This window comes from Syngnathus floridae, chromosome 13 (genome assembly GCF_059516105.1).
Source record: "Syngnathus floridae isolate MCC-2025c chromosome 13, RoL_Sflo_1.0, whole genome shotgun sequence".
Classification (NCBI taxonomy): domain Eukaryota; kingdom Metazoa; phylum Chordata; class Actinopteri; order Syngnathiformes; family Syngnathidae; genus Syngnathus; species Syngnathus floridae.
The window spans coordinates 9,677,537-9,698,132 of record NC_142425.1 but is presented as its reverse complement, the minus strand read 5'-3'; the positions used below and the strand labels follow the sequence as shown (position 1 = coordinate 9,698,132).

At 44.5% G+C, this 20,596-nt stretch overlaps 1 protein-coding gene across 10 annotated transcripts; it reads left to right on the top strand.

Annotated features, from left to right (window-relative positions):
* Positions 1–998: 998 nt before the first annotated feature.
* On the top strand, positions 999–20,429 carry tcf3b (transcription factor 3b). Of its 10 annotated transcripts, none has more exons than XM_088393723.1 (21): positions 999–1,566; positions 4,744–4,897; positions 5,956–6,028; positions 9,957–10,030; positions 10,529–10,601; positions 10,972–11,012; positions 11,371–11,503; positions 11,753–11,799; positions 14,638–14,737; positions 14,808–14,908; positions 14,989–15,082; positions 15,165–15,223; positions 15,363–15,438; positions 15,604–15,665; positions 15,766–15,963; positions 16,545–16,668; positions 16,744–16,891; positions 17,143–17,196; positions 17,539–17,777; positions 17,864–18,015; positions 18,251–20,429. In XM_088393723.1, the coding sequence occupies exons 2-20, from the start codon at positions 4,766–4,768 to the stop codon at positions 18,007–18,009; spliced, it is 1,974 nt and encodes a 657-aa protein (XP_088249849.1). In that variant the 5' UTR covers positions 999–1,566; positions 4,744–4,765; the 3' UTR covers positions 18,010–18,015; positions 18,251–20,429. The 10 variants fall into 10 exon arrangements, with proteins under 10 accessions (XP_088249849.1, XP_088249848.1, XP_088249858.1 ...); XM_088393722.1 differs by having other exon boundaries at positions 1,002–1,566; positions 15,162–15,223; XM_088393730.1 differs by having other exon boundaries at positions 1,003–1,566; positions 4,744–4,840; positions 16,560–16,668.
* Positions 20,430–20,596: the final 167 nt, after the last annotated feature.

Genomic DNA, 20,596 nt, shown 5'->3' with positions numbered 1-20,596 from the left:
TCAGGTGGGGGAGGAGAGGATCGCCTTTTCGTTGATTTTTGGATTGTTAAATGTTCCAAAATCTTGCCTGGGATCCTCTTGGCGGCTCAGCTCGGAAGCATCCAGTAAGCAGGAACTTGTTGGTTTTATGGTTTTCGGACACGGAAACGGGCACTGCTGTTTAAAATCCACATTAACAGTTTTGACGCTCAATAATAAAAAAACGAATTTGACTTTATGTGGGCAGAGTCAGTGCAAAAAATCATTTAAAAAAGTCTGATTGAATTTTTAATTCATTTTTTGGTAAAAATGTGTGACCAGTATAATCCCCAGAGTATAATTATTGCTGTTCGACACTTGGCATTTACCTATATATTTAAATTTGAGGGGGAGGTGGGGTGCCAACCCCCCTTTTTGTGGAAATCGCTTATTGAAGTTTATACTATACTTTTAATAATTTCTGGGGTAAAAAAAAATTCCCAAGTATTTCAAATAGGCTGATTTACCTATCCACGAATTAGCCCGGTCCCTATCCCCTACAAAAGCAGCGGTCCACTCTATTCTGAGTATATTTTTTAACTAAATAACATCACTCAATAAAAATATAAACACATCTCACAATTCAATTATATTTTCCTTTATTATGGATGCATGATTGTAGACTAATTTCTTATAATAGTAGGTTAAAACACGAGGTTACTACAAGGCATAAAAAATAACCATACATTAAGTATGGTTATTTTAAAAAAAAGAGGCAAGTGAGCACACAAAACAAAAAATTAAAATGATGTCAGCGGGCATGTTGGAGCCCCCTTCGGCCAGCCTCCCTGAGCACACGCACACGCAGGGAAAGTGAGCGTCAAGAAAAAGGCGGGCGCAACGCCGTGTTTTTAACAGCCGAGTGGCCGAGCTTGATGTCAATCAAATATATGCGCCCTCCCATTGGCGGAGCGCCTGAGCATTTATCGTGCCATCTCGTCGAAGCTGCTGCTGTGTAATCGCAGGTAACTTTCTTGCTATAGCCTTCCGCTGCGCAAGCTAGTGCGCGTAATACTCTCGCGTTTTGATGATCGCAGCTAAAACAGACAGGACATATACACTCATTTCGAAATATTAATCGCTTTTATGCACCCTAAACGCTTACAATCGTGATTCAACAGAGAAGAAATGTGGCCGTTTCCAAAAGGCGTTTGAAATCGGACACCGCTGGCGTTGAGGGCCTCACTCCGCGCGCGGAAGGATACGTTGTTGCGTCTGACAATGTGGACGGAGGAGGTGAAGATGTCTACGAGAAGAATGAAATCATCTCCTCAGTTGTAACAGGGAAAAAGGGAGGAAGACGCCAGATTAAGCGAGTAGAATAGATTTGTTTGCACACAGACTCGAGACACTGGAGCACACACGTGGAGGCGGACACTTGAAGAGCAAGCTTTCCGGGACAAAGAGGGGGCAGAAAGACGTTCCACGGCGCTCCAATGCGTCTGGTGCGCTGAGCTCGAAATTCTCCTCAACTTTTATGTTTTCCCCCCTCGCCGCTGTTCGCTTTTTCTTCGCCGCTCTTGGATAGCCGATACCCGCGGAGGAGAGGTAAAAATAACAACCAAACACCTTCTTTCTCGTCACCTTTCACCCCCAAAAGTTGCACGAATTCGACGGCTTTCCCCCCCATTGACACCCGCGCAGGACGCCTTGTGTTTTTTTTCCGAAAACTTTTTCGGGAAGGCGATTTTAAAGCTTCGCTCGTTCCATTTTTTGTCTGCTTTGACGAGCTAGCTTCGTGCTACTCCCCTGCCTCGACCGCTAATAGGAATCCAAAAGACGTCTAAATATCCTTGTTTTGTTGCTTTTTCCGCCGTGCGTCTATGCTAGTTAGCATTTGGGAAAACACAATGTATAAGCTTGACGAGGCTATTTAGCTCAACTTTACATTTTGAGGCCTACTATCTGTGTCCCCCCTGTTTTGCAAGACAAACTTTCCATAAGCTCTCTTATGGTCGCCGTTAAACATTCCTCTATGGGAGCGAGTGGCCACCAGCGAGACTTTTAATTTTATTGCACATTTGGCAGGAAATTCCTCTCGCTCCCACCCCCACCGTCTCCCAACAGCCCCCACACCACCACCATAATGCGACTTGAACCCTAATCTGAGCGAAGGAAGTGTAAAGTTTGGTAGCCATTCTCCAAAAGGTGGCCTCCGTCTTTTATTTATTTGCCCCCCACCCCCTCTGAAAAAAGAAAATGTTGAATGGATTAGTTTTGGATGTGGCATTTATCCTTTCTTCTGGGTGCTTGTTGAAATAAATCCTGTCCAAAGTGGACTTTATTGAACATTTTTGACACACACTGTCCACTGGTGGAAACACTGCTACCTGTAATTGTTTTGTTTTGTGCAGCAACAAGTTATGATAGCAGTGTATGCCACCATCACATCTATATGCAAGGGAGCTCAGAAGTTTTAAGCAACTTGTAGGTATTTTCCTCATGCAAGATTTATAGGTTGGATTTGTTTTATTTGGCCGTTTTCGGCCCACGTGCCACAGGTTTGTGTTGAAGGCTTCTTTGTGGCTTCTTTGCCCTGTGTGTGGGGGCTGACCCCCCCCACCCCCCTTCTTAATCTGTTTGCTTGAAATATTGATCCACGAGTAGGCCAAGATGCCATTTTGTTAAAGCCCCCTCTTGCCCCTGTCGTCCGTGTGCCTGAGTCTATGTCGTGCTTGGGTAACATTTGAGACGACCAAAAAGTTGGGACAGGCAACGAGAAGGCATGCTCCTGGCTTATAGACACTCGGATCAGTGCATGTGTATGTGGTCACTTCCTTTCCATGTCTCAAGGTTAAAGTTTTGCTTGCCGGAGTTCGCCACACTTCAACAAGTTTGATGGTGGGCTATGACAGCAGCGGAGTTTGTTTGTTCGTTAATTCCCATCACCCGTATCCCCTAAATGGATTTCAACGTGCCATAATTTACGCTGCCATCTTTATGTTATTGTTTTTTTTAATACCTTTTACATGCTATTGTCTTATTACAAAACAAGCTGTGAAAGCACACCACCTGTTGGTGTCCAAGTGCCTTCATATGACCTCCCACCCCCCTTCCGTTTTTTTTTTTTCCTCCAAGCGTGGCTCAATCACGGCCCGGCACCGGAGCAAGAAAAATCCAGCATTGCCGCTCGCTGTGTAGTTTGACAATTTTCTCTTCGGCGTTGACATATGCTAATTTGGTAATGACGTGTTTGCATATAGTCATTAGCTCTGCCTTTCACCCTTATTTCCTTGGGCTAACAATGGTCCTAATTATGTCTGTAATTGTAAATGTATGCGCTGCCTTTCATGTGGCTGTGATGGACGTAAGGCTGTGCTGGTTGCCTGAGTTGTGGTTTTAAAAAAAGGGGGGAAAGTCTTGACACGAAGCCGCTTAATTTTCATAATTTTTACGGCAGCACGAGTTTTTACATTAACATGACAAGTAGTGCCACAGTGATGAATCAAATAACTAATAAATAAATAGATTAAAAAAAAAACTGCCAACTCTACTTGCATTTGTGCACCGGACCAGATCCCGCCTTTAAAGCCATACACACTCAAAGTCACATTTAATGACTCATGAGTCAATTACTCCATTAATTGATGAAATCACCGGTTTAATACACGGTTCTAAAAATATTTGATAGCTACGGTGTAAATTGAAATGCTGAATGAAACTTTTCTATTAGAAAAAAACTTTTGCATTACAGTGAGACCGATTGAAGTTCTTGGCTCAAATTGTCACCTCTATAAAACTTTTGACAGTAACGTTAAGACAGTATATTCAGATCAGTTGTGGAAGGGGGCGGAGTCTTGTGTTCTTTTGTCATTTTTGTGGTCTTGTTGAGTTAGCCGTACTGTATTGAGTGACCTGGACAGATTAGTTTGGCGGTGGGTGGATGCGCCAGTGGCCGGCTGGTGTGACGTTGCGCCAGGTGACGTCACCAACGGGGCAGTTGTCGTACTAAGCAGCCAGGACAGACATGCGTGTACCACCGCCTTTATTAGTATACGCCCTAGTTTGAGTTTTTTTTTTTTTTTAATGAGTTTGTAGTTTTTCTGTTTGCCCTCCATTTTAGATGTGATTTTTAACAAGGCATACAAAACCAACATAAAAGAATATTGCACTTTTGCAAGGGTCTCCAGTGATCCGCAACCTCAGTTATTTTCCCCCCAGTTCTCAAATTTAATTGTTTCCTTTATAAACTTTGCTTTGCAAAATGTCCCAGCTTTGGGACTTTCTCCTGCAATTATTTGTACCTGCGTGACACTAGAGCAAAGGAAAGTTTCAAAATTGTCACACTTGGTTTGCGCTTCTTTGTTTAAAAAAAAAAAAAAAAGTTCCTAACACATCCAAGTAGCTGATCCTCCAATTTTTCTCCAGTTATATATAATATATCTCAAACATTTCACAATTAATTCACATTGTTGCTCTGGGATGTTGTTTTGTATTTTGAATTACGAATGCCGTATGTTGGCAATAAAGCTGTTGTTAGTGTCATAGAAAATGGCAGTAAAGTGTACTGATGTCATATGGCTGTTTCGGAAGTCACATATATAGGATGGAAAATCAACTTTATTCATCGTGCATTGCGTTTTTACCATCATGATTCTTTTAGTTTCTTATTATTTTTAGTTTACTAGTCACATTAATGCTCGGTTGTGTCACCCTTGTCCTTGTGATTGCGAGTGCCCTTATTATCATTTATTAAAGTCCTGTATTTGCAAATCTCTCTCATAGGGTTTGTTAGAGACGCAAGGTTATGACCGAGCAGCAGCAAAGAATGGCTGCAGTGGGAACTGACAAGGAACTCAGCGACCTCCTGGATTTCAGCGCGGTAAGACAGCCAGAGTGCAGTCGGGATGGGTGGCACCGAGAAGAGAGGGCCGTGCAGGTGGGAGATGTCGGCGATAGAATTTTGGGTTTCCCCACTTGTCGATCTTAAATCGCTATCTGCATAATTGCAAGAAATGAATTTGTCGCCGTTTGTCGAGGAGGAATTGTGATATTGTTCTCGATGGAAAGACGTATTTTAGTGGTATGAAGTTCTGAGATGTAATGTATCCTTTTTTTATTGTTTGGAGTTTGGTTTAAATTTGAGCCTGTGACGACTTAAAAAGAAAACAAGTACAGTTGGCAGGATCAATGGCAAGCACTATTTTTATTTTTTTTACATTCAAGCTGTAATTGTGGCCACAAATGAATCTCATTTTTATTCCACTAATCGCCATTTTAATAGCGGCATTATGTCATTTTTTGTTGCCCTGGGGAAAGCCTTTTGTCTGCAGCTAGAGTATTTCACATGATGGAGCGCTGCGGTCCACTTAAAAAAAAAAAAAAAAAAAACTCCCTGAAGGGAGTGTCTCATTAAACGGTGGAGTCCACCATCAAAATGTCCAGATTGATCGCCTGCCAATTTGTCACAGCAGATGTTCCGTCTACTGAATATGACACCGATAATTGGGTGAGAAACTGTCGAGGGTTGTACAAACAAGTTTCTTCCTCGTTTGTTCCTCGCGGCAGACATCCTCCCAAGGTTTGGACACGGAAGAAAGCGCGTGTTTAACGTGTCTTACAAGACCTAATGGAATCAAAATGTTTTGCGTGGACCTGTTTTGTCGTCACGCCAGCTTGCGCTCTCATTTACACGTCCTACTTTGAGGGGGGGGGACAAGATGCCACGTACAGTCGGTAATTCGAGCCAAAAAAAAGCTTCGGTAACATCGCCCCCAAAAAACTGGAACTGGCATTAAAAAGTTTTTTGCTGCAAGCTGGCGGCAATTTTTTTTCTCATCCATTTATCTGGTATGCCATGAAGCGTAAAAAAATAAAATTCGCTGAGTGAGTGACAAGCGCACAATGTCGTTTATTAGTGGAAATAGGATGTGTGAAGTGTGCCCTCCTTTGCTTTTGATACTAACGCTATCGTTCCTCTTTTTGTCGTCCCCGCAGATGTTTGCGCCTCCCGTAGCGAACGGCAAGAACAGAACAATGACCCTCGCCAGCAGCCAGTTCAGCGGCTCAGGTACGTTTCCGAGCACACACTTTGCTCTCGTGCCACTTTTCCACCTTTCTTCATGTGCACTTAGAAGTTTAGCGACCGCTACCTAGCATTGCATATCATCCCACGAAATTCAGCGTTGAAGAGCAGCTCTTGCTCTCTGACATTTTTGGTTCTTTTCCTTCTTAATGTGAAAATATTTGGAATACCATTGAGTGAGGATGTCTCTGTGGAACATCACACCTCACTGACCTTCAAATGTACTGAACGTGAGCGAGCTGTTATTTGCATTTTCTACCCAGGAAAGTGTTAACCTGTGTAAATATGAGTTATGCTCCAACATCTGTGCCATTATTTTGGATAGTCTGTATTATTTTCCAGTTTGAAAGTGCAAATGAGCCGCCGCTTAACCCCTGGACGCGCTTGAAGACTTCCAGCGAGTTTTTCTTTCTCGCCGAATGTTATTACTTAGTCATGTTACTTTGGTTCTTCTGTCACCCTGCCAACCTGCTGTGTGAAATCCAGTCACACTCCATAGTGTTCCCCAGAGTGAGAACTTGGCCACGCAGGAACAAAGACAAAATAAAAAAAAAAAGGGGGCTTATAGACTTGAAACGCCCCCCCCTCCCCATCAGCACCGCCACCCTGAAGTGTAAAACAGTCCTCCCCCAACCCGGCCGGCGCAGGGCTCTTATCCCCACTGATCTGCAGGAAATGGCGCGACTCAGGGACAATACGCCTCACCCCCATTTCGCCAACTCTTAAACTGGCCCAGCATGCAGTGAGTGGCCCAAGTGGAAGAGGGAGCTTGTTGAATAGAGGGATCAGCCCGATTCTGTTTGTTTCTATTACAGCGAGCAATTACTAAGCACTGAGAAGTTAATTCCTTCACCCCACCACCCCACCCCTTTCCTCATTCTCGCGTCCCAAAGTGTGGCCCTCGTTCAATGACACCCATTTTAATGCGACACACTGCAAGCTGTCACCTTTGGAGATCCGGGGCACAATGCTGTTAAAATGCTTAGCCATGCAAATTCCTCACCAGGAAGTATTGGGAGTCTGGCTACATAGACGCCACGTGCTGTAGCAACTAATAGAATCTTAATATGCTATTAGGGATGGAAGAAAATCGCATTTATCTCTCAAGTTACAGTATTGATATGCCAACATCAGATATTAATAATCTTGTTGTCGTATTTGTAGCTAATTGATTTTATTTTTTTTATGTCCATGTATTTTTATTTTGAATTTCCCAGCACGTTGCTGTTGTGTTACCGCATGTGAACCATTGCGATGTTCATCTTGGAGCCAGCAGTCGGTCCGATGCAGATTGTTGGCATAGTCGCCATTAGAAGAACAATGTTCACGTGTGACGTCACTTAAGCGGCTTGTATATTCAGTGACCCCGCAGCGCGGGAACGGGAGCAAGCAGCCCGGTGGCCCAACAGACCACTTCTATTCATTAACATAAAAGTACTCCGAGGGGGCGCTAATTGCATTAGGTGTCTTTCTGCCCTTCCTCAAGAGCCAGTGAGCATGTGTGTGTGGAGGGGAGAGCCCTGGCAAAGAAGATGTGGGATGTTTGAGGAGTGGCGGTCGTGTGACGTACGTGCTGGTGGGAGTGGTGGGAGTGGGCCAAGCACGCAGAAAGGCAGGCGTCCTCTCCGTCACCTCTGCAGCTGCTGGCAATGTCTCCAACCCCCTTCTCACACACACACACATGCGCTGGATGTGACCACCTCACTTGGCCTGGATCACAACAACTTTTGTCGATTTACATCATGTGGTCTTGCAGTGGCTCTCATGCTAGCTGCGTTGTTGACGGCGTCTCAGTTTTGTCTCAATTTCTTCACGAGCCCCAAAGTATTGGCTGTGACCTCAAAAGCAAAATGATCGGAGTCACACCTTTTATCTCGATCTCCATGAAAACCCAAGTTCCTCCTTGGCCCATGTGCCAATCAACAAACGGCCATCAAAACGTAGCCTTGTGAGATTAATGCTTGGGGGAGGTAATCATTAGCCTGACTCCACTAACATTGCAAAACTTTATGGCTACTGAACACACTTGCCCCAATAACAAGCAAGGCCTCGACTTTTTTTTTTTTAGTTTTTAATTTAAAGTAATTTCCATCTCTTTTCTAAATGAGTTTGTGTTTTTTTTGTTTTTTTTTTGAGCTCATCCAAATGTTCGCGTTTTTCAAGTTCACACGCGCACCTATACTGAACAAATTTTGAACACAGTGTACACATTCATGACAACAATAGAAAGATCTCTTCTCTTGGCAGGCAAAGTGTCATTGGCACCTCCGCGGATCTCCACCTTGTTTTTAATTGCCTTGGAGTTAATTAGCCCAGTACGTGTGAAACAATGTTGTCAGACTGCGCAGCCATGCTACCACTCCACTTTCCACTCCAGATCTCCTGCTTGCCAAGCAAACGGAGGCGTCCTGGGTGGCGCGCTGGGGCATCCAAAACACCACGATTGTTAGGACTTTATGCTCTTAACTTGTTGGCCTGGCAAAGCTTCTTCACTTTGCAGGATGCCGGGATTCATTTTTTGTTTCATCGGCTTCAACGATGTCCAAGCTGCCGTTTAATAAAGTTGCTCTCCAGCGACAGTGATGCAAGTCCACTTTATTGAACATAATAATAGTCTTGGATATTTTGGCACTATTTTTAGAACTGGCGAGGTTTCCCGACTTGCAGCGTTAATACCAACCGGGTGATGTAAACCTGTGCTGCTCGCGCATTGGCCCAGCAGATCATCACTGTTGTCATCCGAGCGAGAGATGTTGCTGCGCTTTAGCTCCGATTACGACACTCCCTGCCGGGAGTCCTTCTGACTCTCATTGTTGTTCTAGTTTTTTTGCCGGCGGGTTACAAACGATGCCTTACATCCTTTCCGCCGTGCTATTTTGGAAAACAGACCTCCCTGGCAGGATGCGTCGTGGTTGACCACAACCTTCTAATTTTACAACAAAGAGGGAAAATACGTTACACATGAATCCCTCGCTCGCTCGAACGTGTTTTTCCTGCCTGTTGTCTGCTGTTGTGCGTTTGATGGCGGCGCTTTTATTAGTGCTGTGGCCTTTCCGCTGAGGCTGATCCTCCGAGGTCTCCCTCATCCGTGCCACTTGCACGGGCGCCATAGATCACGGCTGTCGCGGCGTGTGTAGGTGCTTGCACCGCTCTGTTAGTCTCATCACTCATTCCCGCGCTCGTCAGCCGGGCTGCTGATCTCGCCCAGACCCCTCAGCCCCCCCCCAAACCCCTTCACTACTCCCTCCGCTTTCTCACACATACATTTTTTTAATTAGGCAAAAAAAAATCAAAGAAAACATGAATATTCATAAGGTGGCTGCATTAATATGCACAATTATGCAAATCAGTATGCAATTAAGCCCTGCGTCTCCAGAGAGCCTGGATAGCATTAGTGCACAAGACGGGGAGAAGAGGATGATGGGGGTATTTTGAGGAGTTTTCAGCTTCACCAGCCTTTTGGCTTTGTGTTTCCTTTGTGTTGCACATGGTGTCTGTCTTTTTTTTTTTTTTTGCCACTGTGTCTCGTTTTGGATTGTGTCCATCTCACTTAAAGTAATATAATTTTGCTATATTGCACTTGGGAATGTTTAATTTTTCTCATTTCCAGTGGCTGTAATGAAAGCTAATGACTACATTACCAGACTTTTCTGTCTTTTTTTACGTTACATGGCGTCTTAAAAGCAACAGCGGCTTATTTGCTCGTTAGTGATTCTCTCATGGTTTTCGTGTGTGCCCATTATGGCCACTTAAGGACCTAAAATGCTGAGTGCAACGTGATGGCACAGTCCCTTAATGTTATTCCAACCTCAATGACACATTCATTAATAAAAATTTTGAGGCTTTGTTTGCTGTTCTCTGGCGTGTGTTCATTTTACTGCTCTAAACGAAATGTGTGTTGTTGTTTTTTTAGCACTAGATGAGCGCAGCAGCTCTGGATCCTGGGGTTCGGCGGAACAGAACAGTCCTTCTTTCAGCCAAGGACGGGTAAGCTCGAAATGGAATTTTGTGATATCACGTTTTTTTTTTTTTTTTTTGTAAATCACCGCTATTGCCTATCACGCACACACACCAAGCATCGAGGCAGCGGAGTGCATTTTGAAGCCACGCCGCATTTCGACTTTGTTCCTGATAACCTTGGCTCCAAATCATTCTTTGGCAAGCCATCTAGTTGCCCAAAACCTCTGTGGAAACCCGCTGGTAATTCCTCCCTCACATCCGCCGTTAACTACCTTGGCACCACTCTCTGTAGAAATAAGAAACACAAGCTGAGGTACAAGCGACATTGCTTTGATTCGCCCGCGTCGATAATCAAGAAAGTTGCTCCCAATCTCCCAAGCTGATGCAAATTTGTTTGGCATCCGTCCTGTGAGTTAAGCAGAGGGGAGGGTAACTGTGAAGCCCAGTAGGTGTGCCAACACAATGCGGAAGGCCCCGGAAGTGTGCTTGTCATGCCTGTTGAGCTTAAATGTTTTCATCTTGCAGGGCTACGCAGAAGGATCCCACTACAGCGAACATGAAGGCTTGGCCTCTCCTTTTATAAGTTCGGGGATTGCAGGTATAATTTGCAGTTTGTGAAGTTCAATTTGCCATTTTTATGTCTATATATATATTTCTACAAATTTAATTCCCCATTTATGTAAACTATATGTTAGGAATGTTTATTTAAGACTAGATTTTTTTTTTTCATTGCGCGTGTGCACGCCTGTGTGTGTCCATTGGTTGAGTGTCAGTGCAGTGAAGCGGAAACCTTCCCCAGGGTTTTATCTGGCAGGCAGCTTGATTCAACTGAGCGTACTAAAAAGAAGGGGGAAGGCCATCTCTGGACTTTAATTTAAAAAAATAAAAAAAAGTTTTGTTAGTGTGCACAAAGATTTGCGTCTGGCCTTTGTTTTGTTGTAACACATGGACATGAATTGATCTTTCAGGTAAAAATGAGCGGCCTTCATACTCTCCCTTTCCAAACCAGGTAAGTTGCACAATTCAGTTTTATTTATACAGTAAATGAATGAGGCATGGGATATTACTATGTGCTGCAAGCAAAAAGTTTTAATTCTGTATCAATCAGCCTTTGGAAAGTCATGTTTTGAGCTGCACACTAAAAGTGTGCTCAGATTTCCACCAGTGCAAAAAACAATTTCAAGACTATCAAGTTTAAGATTGGTCTAGCCTTCACTTGCCCATTTTATTTTTTTCTCGCCGAAAGTCCTCAAATGTTGCAATGAGAGTGGCTTACCACTCAGGATATCAGATCAGCATGATCGGTGCACACAACTTCACATCATGGTGAATGCTAAATGTTCCGACTACACTCTTTGTGTTGGCAGCCTGGTTTCCTTCCAAGTGAAATTGCAATGCCAAGCCCAGATGCCATGTCCCCCTCTGGCCTGAAATCAGGCTCCCAGTTTTACCAATCCTACCCAAACAATCCGCGGAGGAGGCCGCCTGATGGAGGCTTGGGTAAGATAAAGCAACGGATCACATCCTAGAAATCTCTGTGACTTAGATGCCAAATTGCATTGTTGTGCTCGCTTCCCTTTTAATTAAAACACACACGCATACTATATTGAATGCCTGGCAAAAAAATTTCCTCCGTCACGCACAAACTGTAGCCGAGCCGACAAGATAGCGCACCTGTGCTGACGTTGATACTTGCATATTGTCTCATGTTTGCATTTTTCTTGCTTTCCTCTGTCTGGGTGCATGCAGACTCTCAGCCAAAGAAGATTCGGAAACCCCCTGGCCTTCCTTCGTCGGTGAGTCCTTCTTTCTTCCTCTCACTCTTTGTATACAGACCCTCTCATTTCTCCCATTCTCTCTCTCCCCCTCCACACACACACTTTGCTTTCTGCTCTCCGCTTGAGCAGTTCTGTGACAGACGGGGTAAAGACCCACAGTGAGCTGACATCAACATTTATCAAGCTCAACTTCTCCTACGTGTGTTTTGAGGCTTGCATCCATTCGCCATTCTCGCATCTCTTAAGATGATGATTAAATTGTTGCGTTGACTTTTTTCCGGTGGGCTGTTAAAGCCCGACTTTGGGTCCAGGCAGCTGATGGCGCTTGTGTGTGCGTGACGTAGCACACATACTTGGAAATGCAAGTCATGTTCACATGTTTGACTATACAGTCAGCGAATCGGCAGTTGCCCACATCACTCGCCTTTTTATAGGCTGTCGAGTTTAGTCTTGTGTGCTAATTACCACGCGGCCTAGCCGCACCTCTTCAACTACTGTAGTTCATTTTCAGCTTGGCACGATTGCTACTTGGTGATTGTCTCTAATGTTTGTTTCACTGTGCCCAACACAGCAAATGTTCTTTGCTTACACTTTTTCTAGCCTCTGAATGGCTAAATGGGAGGTTGGCAGAAAATAATATTAAAGACCCATGGCCATCAGTCTGATTTGAACTCCACAATAATCAAATTGTTAATCCCCCTCTGACAGTGCCCATCCAAATTGATTTTTATAATCCCAATTAAGGTTTTGATCTAGATTGCATATGAATGGGTTGTGCACCCAATGTTTTGTTAAATGAGAATTTGCTTGCGTATGTTTTTTTTTTTCCCCCTCAGAGCGCGGAGGAAGCTGATTTTTCTGGTCGGCCAGGTCACAAATTGCATAGCCATGGGTGCATAATGTGACATGAGTTTAAATCTAGCGTAAACACTCTGGATTTTGTCTCTTATTGTCGCTGTGAAATAGATTTAGTGCAGCCTCCAGCCTTGATTAGGAAGGCGTGCGTCAGATGGATGAATGTCAATTTCATGTCACCGCAGAGTGCGTCATGTTTATGCCCCAACCACACCGTTCTCCACCTGTGGGTGCCGGCCATTTGAAGTGGCTGCCGACGTACATACCTCTGCGTCTGTATCTCACACATGTCACCACCAGCCCGCGTTCTCACCGTCTGAACCTCAGTCATTCGTCTGCGGTGTGAACGGCGGCCGCGTGGTTTCGGCTCGAGACGTCTGTGTGAATCCCCTCCCCCCCGCCGCTTCGGTCAGCCCGCACCTACGCCGCAGCACACCATGGCCTGGGTGGGCCTCCCCCCTACCAGTGACCCAGTTGTGCGGCACGGTGCTTGCGAAGCGAGGGCTCTTAGCCCCCCATGTCTGAGCCCAGATTAATGACTGCCAATGATCCTGCGCTTCCACACTGCCTGCCTGGCGTGGACACCCTATGCCAACCCTTGTTGTACGTATCAGGAAATGCTCTCCTTGTTAAGACCAATCATGCTTCATTTGCACTCTTCCCTCCGAGAAGCAAAGTTGAAGGAACCCCATCTCTGTTGGCCATTAAACTAACCACAATGATGGTGTGGTGGAAGAATAAAGTACTTTGAGTTGGACCTTAATCTGAATCCGCTCCCACTGGCAGAAACCCCTTTTGTGCTCTCATAACCCGAATTGCATTAAAGCCCTATTAGTTGAGGATTTTAGCCTAGAAATCTCTTTTCTTCTCCAATATAATTACGCCGCATCCCGCCAGTCATTGTGTCATTCTGTTGCCATCTAGAGCAACAGGATTCACATGACATTGTTCTCCACGAAAGAGCAACTCAAAAGCCCATTGTTAAATGAAGCCGTCTCAGTCGTGTTTTTTTTTTTCCCTGAATTAACAGCGATCATGTTAAATCCCCCGTTTCCTTCACACTCCCCTGGCCATATCAAGCTTTAAGTCATTTAGATTACCTTCTACCGGCCCCCTCCCTCAACACCCCTTATCTATCTACCCATTTCATAAATCATCAGGGTCCTCATTTTTTCCCCCCTCAATCGCCACCCCCCCCCCCCCCCCCCCCCCCCCTTACCCACTGCAGTCGCTCTCTGACTAGATCCCAGCCCCCATCGCTCTCTCTCCCTCGCTCCTCTCCCTCCTTCCCTCCCCTCGCTCCTTCTCCTCAGCCCAGCTGCCTGTGGAGTTGGATGTGGTCCAGGAACAGGCAGATGGCTCTGTAATTAGAAGTGCATCTCTCCATTCCCTTTCCACTTCTCCCTGTTAAATCAAATTACAGAAAAAACATCCCTTCTCTGGATTAGCATTCTTTGCAGCGTAGCAGCCATTCTTCTTCTCTTCCTGTATTCTGCCATATGCAACGCAATCGGAAAGGGGGGGGGGCAGTCTGAGAGGTCGCTGAGGAATCTGACAAACTGGGGATTCCGCATGTCTGTGGAACTAGTGCAGAAAATCTCAGCAGGCAGGAATTGTAGTCTCATCGTGGTTGTCACCTGTGATCCACTCGAGAAGTCAACACCGAGAGAAAGTTAGGGCGCCTCTTTCAGGAAATGGCAGGCGTGTGGAAGCACTGCTTTGGCTCTTTGTGGCATGGCACACACTACGCTACGTGTGTGCGCGTGTGTGTTTCTTGGGAGGGCTGCTGGCCAGCCAGTGTGATGTCATTGGGGTCCTGGGAGGAAGAGGAAGCGCTCGCTGTGCACCGGGATCCGAGCCTTAGCCGTGCCCAGCGTGCCATGGCCGTTGCATTTCCCCCCCAGGCGAGGAGCCTGCTCCCTCTCGCCATCTTGTGGCCCCGTTGAAGCAAACACCCCAAAATACTAAGCCTCATCGTTACTTCTCTCTGTGGTTGTTTAGGTATATGCGTCCACATCCGGTGATGAATACACTCGAGACAATGGAGGTTATCCGAGCGGGAAACCCGGTGCAGTCTACCCGGGCTCGTTCTACATGCAAGGTAGGAACTAATTTTATATTACTTTTGCTGATCTTGCATCATGAGGCTGAATTTTTCCAACCCTCCGCAGAAGACCTTTGGTCATCTACTGGCTACTCGGCCATGCTGGGCAACTCACCTCACATTGGACCAGCAGGTTCCTTCTCATCACTGAACTCGCAAGACAGGATGGTTGGTCGACCTTCACTTCTATCACATATTTGTGCCATATGAGGGGACCTAATATACCCTTTCCCTGTGTCTGTGCACAGAATTATCCGCTGCATGGCAGCGAAGTCAATGGCTTCCATGCCGCCCCCACCACCTACAACCACACGCCCGCCATCAACGGAGAACCCATCATGGGTAAGAAGCTAATTCCCAAAATGTTTTGGTTTATTGGGGCTTTCAAACAGAATGCTTGACTCGCTTGTATTTGTTGCAGCAGGCACCCGAGCCACCACGGCAGGCAGTTCTGGGGATGAAATCGGAAAGGCTCTCGCCTCGGTGAGCTTTGTAGTTCACTGATATGCATGTAGAAAATACTCGAGAAGCTCCACTGAATTCACTGACTTAAACTAATGGCTCTGAAACTTCAGTATTAAGTAGTTGTCCTTTTTTTGTTCCTCAAATTATTTTATTTCAGATTTATCCGTCAGACCACAATAGTAATAACTTCCCCTCAGCTCCGTCTACTCCAGGGTCTCCTCAGGCTATTGCAGGTAAACTGTCACTCTCCAACATGTTCATAAAGCAATCATGTTGGAAGATCTTTAAAAATCTGGGCAACCCTAAATGTTGTTTATAAATACATATGCCTCAACAGCGCCCTCTGGTGTTACATTAAGAATGACCACCTATCATCATCCTAATGTTTTTCTACGCAGGAAATCAGTCCCAGTGGCAAAGACCCACCACACCCAACTTTGAAGGGCAACCACATGCACTGGTATGCTACAAAATCAAAAGATAATATTGAATATTAGTGTACCTAGTTTATAAAAAAAAGTCAACCTCTGGACTCACTCTATCTGCCTGTATTTTTGTAGCAAAGTAAAATGGAGGACCGTTTGGAGGAGGCAATCCATGTGCTCCGGAACCATGCTGTAGGCCAAGGACCCGGCTTAGATGGTGCCCACCCCGACATCCACAGCCTTCTGTCGGCAGTACACAACGGGGGACTTGGATCCCTCTCTCCAGCTTTCCCAAATGCCAGCCTCGCTCTCAGCAACAGACATCCTGCGATGGTGAGCCACCTACTAGCTTTTCCCTTTGCATCCTCACATGCATCAAGGAAATTCCATCATGGTTTATCACATATATAAACTATTGATATATTGTAAAAATCCTTTCTTCAAGGACAAGATAGTATTTATTAAGATGGGTGAGCCGCTGAAAAAATCGACTGTCATTATAGGGTTTGCAGCATATTTTTACATTTTTATCCTCTTTATTGGAGTCTTGTATTCTGTTTCAACGGAGGTCAAAGAATGATGAAACTCTTGATGTGGTTCTTGTACAACTAATACTTTATGCCACCTAGTGGACAGTTGTTAAACTGTAAGCAAATGGAACTTATACTGTATTAGATCATTTAGTTGTTATTTTTATTTTCTAAACTTGTATATTGACTGTAATGATGACTTTGCTACTGAGTCTGCATAATTTAATCGTGATCAGACTATGGCGCATTTTGACTGGTGTACAAATTGGGGCGACGCTGGCAGGAATAGGACAAGGGCTCCTGTACTGTACAATGGAAAAGTAGCTTCAGATGTCACCATTTTGTCCTCCTCACACAATTAATGATAGCCACTCATCCATCCAGCTGTCTGTCAAACAGGGAGGGAAACATGAGGAGCCCACTGGCCTTCCACCCAGCAGCACACTTCTGCACGGTCATCACGCGTCCGGGTCCACGCCGTCAGTTGGCCAGCCGGAAGGCTTCAGCGGTAAGTCAAACCCGAGTTTAAAATAATGCCGCCCGGGTTAAACACGTCACATCACACACACGTGCGCTTGTCCAGGTCTTCCTGGTGGGCTCGCGCGCTCCACGCACTCCTCCAGCAGCTCGGACATCAAAAGAGAGGATAAGGAGGACGATGAAAACTCGTCCTCCGCGGACAAATCAGACGACGAAAAGAAGGAGTCCAAAGCAGCACGCAGTCGAACAAGGTAGGTGGTTTGTTGTCAATCGTACCGTTTCTTAAAGCTTGTTATAAGATGGAGATTTCTTTTTTGTCCTCCACAATCTAAAACTTCTTGTTTTTTTGTCCCCCACAATCTAAAAGTTCCTGCTATCGGTCTCTCATAAAGGGCGTCGTCATAAATCGCATTTAAATCAAATCCTGTGTCGCCCTGGTTGGCAATGTTAGCTGTTTAATGCTGTTGACATCCCCCCCCTCCCTTTATGTCACAATTTTCAGAAAGGAGGCGTTGACCCTCCAGATGCTCTCTAGCCTTTCAGACCCGAAAGATGAGTAAGTTTCTCAAGTAGAAAATCCCTTTCTTGTGCTTTGTGGGCTCCTCCTTCGCGTCCATGCAAAGCGCGCTGTCGTGCAGCTACGTCTGAAGCTGCCTAAACGTGATCAATCGCCCATGTTGACGTTTAGAATATGTGATCCCGAGCCATTTTATTCTCATTGGATTAGAAAGAATAAACTGTGTTTTCTCAAAATGTGGATTTGAATTGTAAATTACAGCATGTCAGATGCTGTTTTTGACTGAAATGTGTTTTGCTGCTTCCAGATATAGGTGCAAAATGTCACCCGTTTTGGTTTGTTCCAATGTTCAGCGCATTCACCTTCTCCATCTCCTTCCAGTCAGGACAACGAAGAAGACGACGAGGACCTCCCGCCCGAGGTGAAGATGGAGCGCGAGCGGGAACGGCGAGTGGCCAACAATGCCCGCGAGCGCCTGCGAGTACGGGACATCAACGAGGCCTTCAAGGAACTCGGCAGGATGTGCCAGCTGCATCTCAGCCACGACAAACCTCAGACCAAACTTCTCATCCTGCATCAAGCCGTCAACGTCATACTCAATTTAGAACAACAAGTCAGAGGTCAGTTTCCATGGCAGCTGTAAATGTTCGTTTACTTGTTTCTTTGAATGTGTCACCAATCCACTTCTTTGCTCTCGTTGCTTCAGAGCGCAACCTTAACCCCAAGGCAGCATGTTTAAAGCGCCGTGAGGAGGAAAAGGTGTCCGGGGTGGTGGGTGATGCGCCCATGCAGCTCTCAGGAGGCCATCCAAGTATTGGAGGAGATGGCCACAATCCAGTTGGTCACATGTAACACCAGGTCAGCCTTCAATTAAATGTTGGTTTAAATGTGCAACACGATTTGTTAGGCATGCTAACATTAATTGAAAAACAAGCGGAAAAAGAAATTATGTAGGAAGAGGATTGAGTAAAACACCATTGAATACTTACTCAGGTGAAATTTTGGCCTGGTTTAATTTTTTGGGTGACTTTAGAAGCTCTGCTGTCTTTAGCTTTGCTTGTTTAAAACCTAGTGCTGTCTTTTTTCTTTTCAGATGTGGTAGTGTTTCCTTGGCTCTCAGAGGATGTGGCCTTAACAGATTTCTTCCACCTGTTAACTCTCAGTGGGTGTGTGTGTGTGCGCGTATGTGGACACGTCTGTGTATTGTCCGTTCAAGTTTCAAGATGCGCACACACACACACACACGCGCACACATACACACACATGCAAACTGCCAAAATGGACACAGCCTGTTTGTCGCACTCCCAACCATGACTACAAGCTCAAATGTGAAGAACTTTTTTTTTTTTTTTTTTGCTTTTATATAGTATATATATAATTATATATATATATATATATATATCTGTACAAAAACTTTGACTTTTTGGTTTCCTCAATACGATTTAACGCCAGAACCTTTTTTTTTTTTTTTTTGTCCTGCCACAATTTGGGACTTTTGACACACTGCCGAGAGTTGCTCTGGTGAACGGGAAAAAGGAAGAAGAAACACAAATTGAATCATGGATTTGTGCCTCAATGTTACACCATGTTTTCTATTTGACATTTAAGCAAATTGCTTTACATGTGAGGAACATTTATTGTGAGGGATTGCTTATGTGTATGAGCAATTATTTTTTAATGTATGTCATTCCCAGTGTGATGGTACAGTCTTACATATGTTATGTAACCAAGCCCATATTTGAATTGCCTAAATTCAGTGACCTTTTTTTTTTTTTTTTTTTAAGTCAGCAATTGTTTGAGGAGGCCATGAAATCCAAGGTGGCCATTTCTGGACAATTCACATGCAGCGTTCTTGAGGGAGAACTGCTCGTATCCTAGAGAGCATCTGGACACCCTGGAATTAAGGACTCTTGATTCTGGGAAGCATATGAATTGTCACCACTTAACTGTTCTTCCTCTTTTCATTTCTCCCTTTTTTGGACAACAAATTGAACTGTTAAAGCTGTTGTCGTGACTTCAGGTGTCTCTACTGCTTTGCCACTAAAGCGCACACAAACAAGACAAAGCACAGTTGTGTAAAGTGTCCAGTTAGGTGGAAAAGACAAAAGAAGCCATTTTAGGTGCTCACGGAGAGGAGGGCGCGACTTTGAAATGGCTCACCGACAATGCCAGCGGGTTTGAGGACTGGTTCATTTGCCCCACCCCTAAATTGATACTCTGGAAGAAAAAAAGAAAAATCTCTGTTTTGTTTTTTTTCTATGGAGGAAAGACAACCTTTTTGGCGTCACTGAGGCTTTCTTTTCCGGAAACGAGCATTCCCACTGAATAAGCACCCCTCGCCCTCCTCCTCCGCCCCCTAGAGAGAAGTGTGACGCTTACATTCACTCCGTACGTTACTCTTGATGCGTTTCATTTTTCAAAAATTTAAATATATATAAAAATATATATTTTTTGTTAGCCTATACATTGTAGATTTTTTTACGTAAATGGCAATATTAGTTTGAAGTTTAGAGTGTATTGTAGATGAATTTACAAGGGGATGTTGGACACAAATTGAAACAGGGCGGCAGAGGAAAGGCTGTTAGTTTTTAATTCACGTTTGAGTTGAAGAAGGCTACTCGGATGAATTTTCTTTACCTTTTTGGGGGGGCACTGAGGATAAACGTGGAGTCGGTGTGGGTGAACAGTAAATATGCAACTGGTTCTTTGAATGTAGCCACCATACTTAATGTGGATCGCCTTCATTTGTCAGTGGATTTTGTTTTTCATTTCACCCTTCTCCCGCCCACTGAAAAACATGTCATGGAGGCAAATGTCAGCCATTTTGGCGTGAGATGATGGCTAACAAGGAGAACAAATCAGTGTTATTGTGATGTTATTCCCATGTCATGTTGTCAAAGTGTCCTACCATATGTAATCACAGATGGCGGGTAGAGTGTTTTGTTAGGTTTTTTTTGTTTTGTGTTTTGTTTTTTGTACAAGATGAAGAAAAAGAAGACCTATACAAATTAACAGTGTGGCCTTTTCATCCTCAAGACTTAACGATGTCATAAAGGGAGAGTGATACCTTATCAGTGCCTGAACTTGTATTTTTCATTTACGTTTGTCAACCATATCATTTCATTTATCATGGAGATTAAAAGAGGTACTTGTTCATTCCCCCACCCTCCCTTCTCCTAAATGCTTTTTTCAATTTTTCAGGAAGAAGTTTAAAGTTATGTTTTTTTCTTTCACTGTATCTAGTTGAAATAAAATAAAGTAAATGTTACGTATATCTTGTTTTATTGATTTTGTTTTCTAACTGGATTCAACTCATCCAAACTGCTGTTTCATGGGTCCAAGTATTTGATCAGGCATCAACTTTTGGCGTGTGACACACATTAACATGCTTTTCAACATAAGGAGTTTTTTAAAGTAGATATGGAGAAGCTTTCTGCAT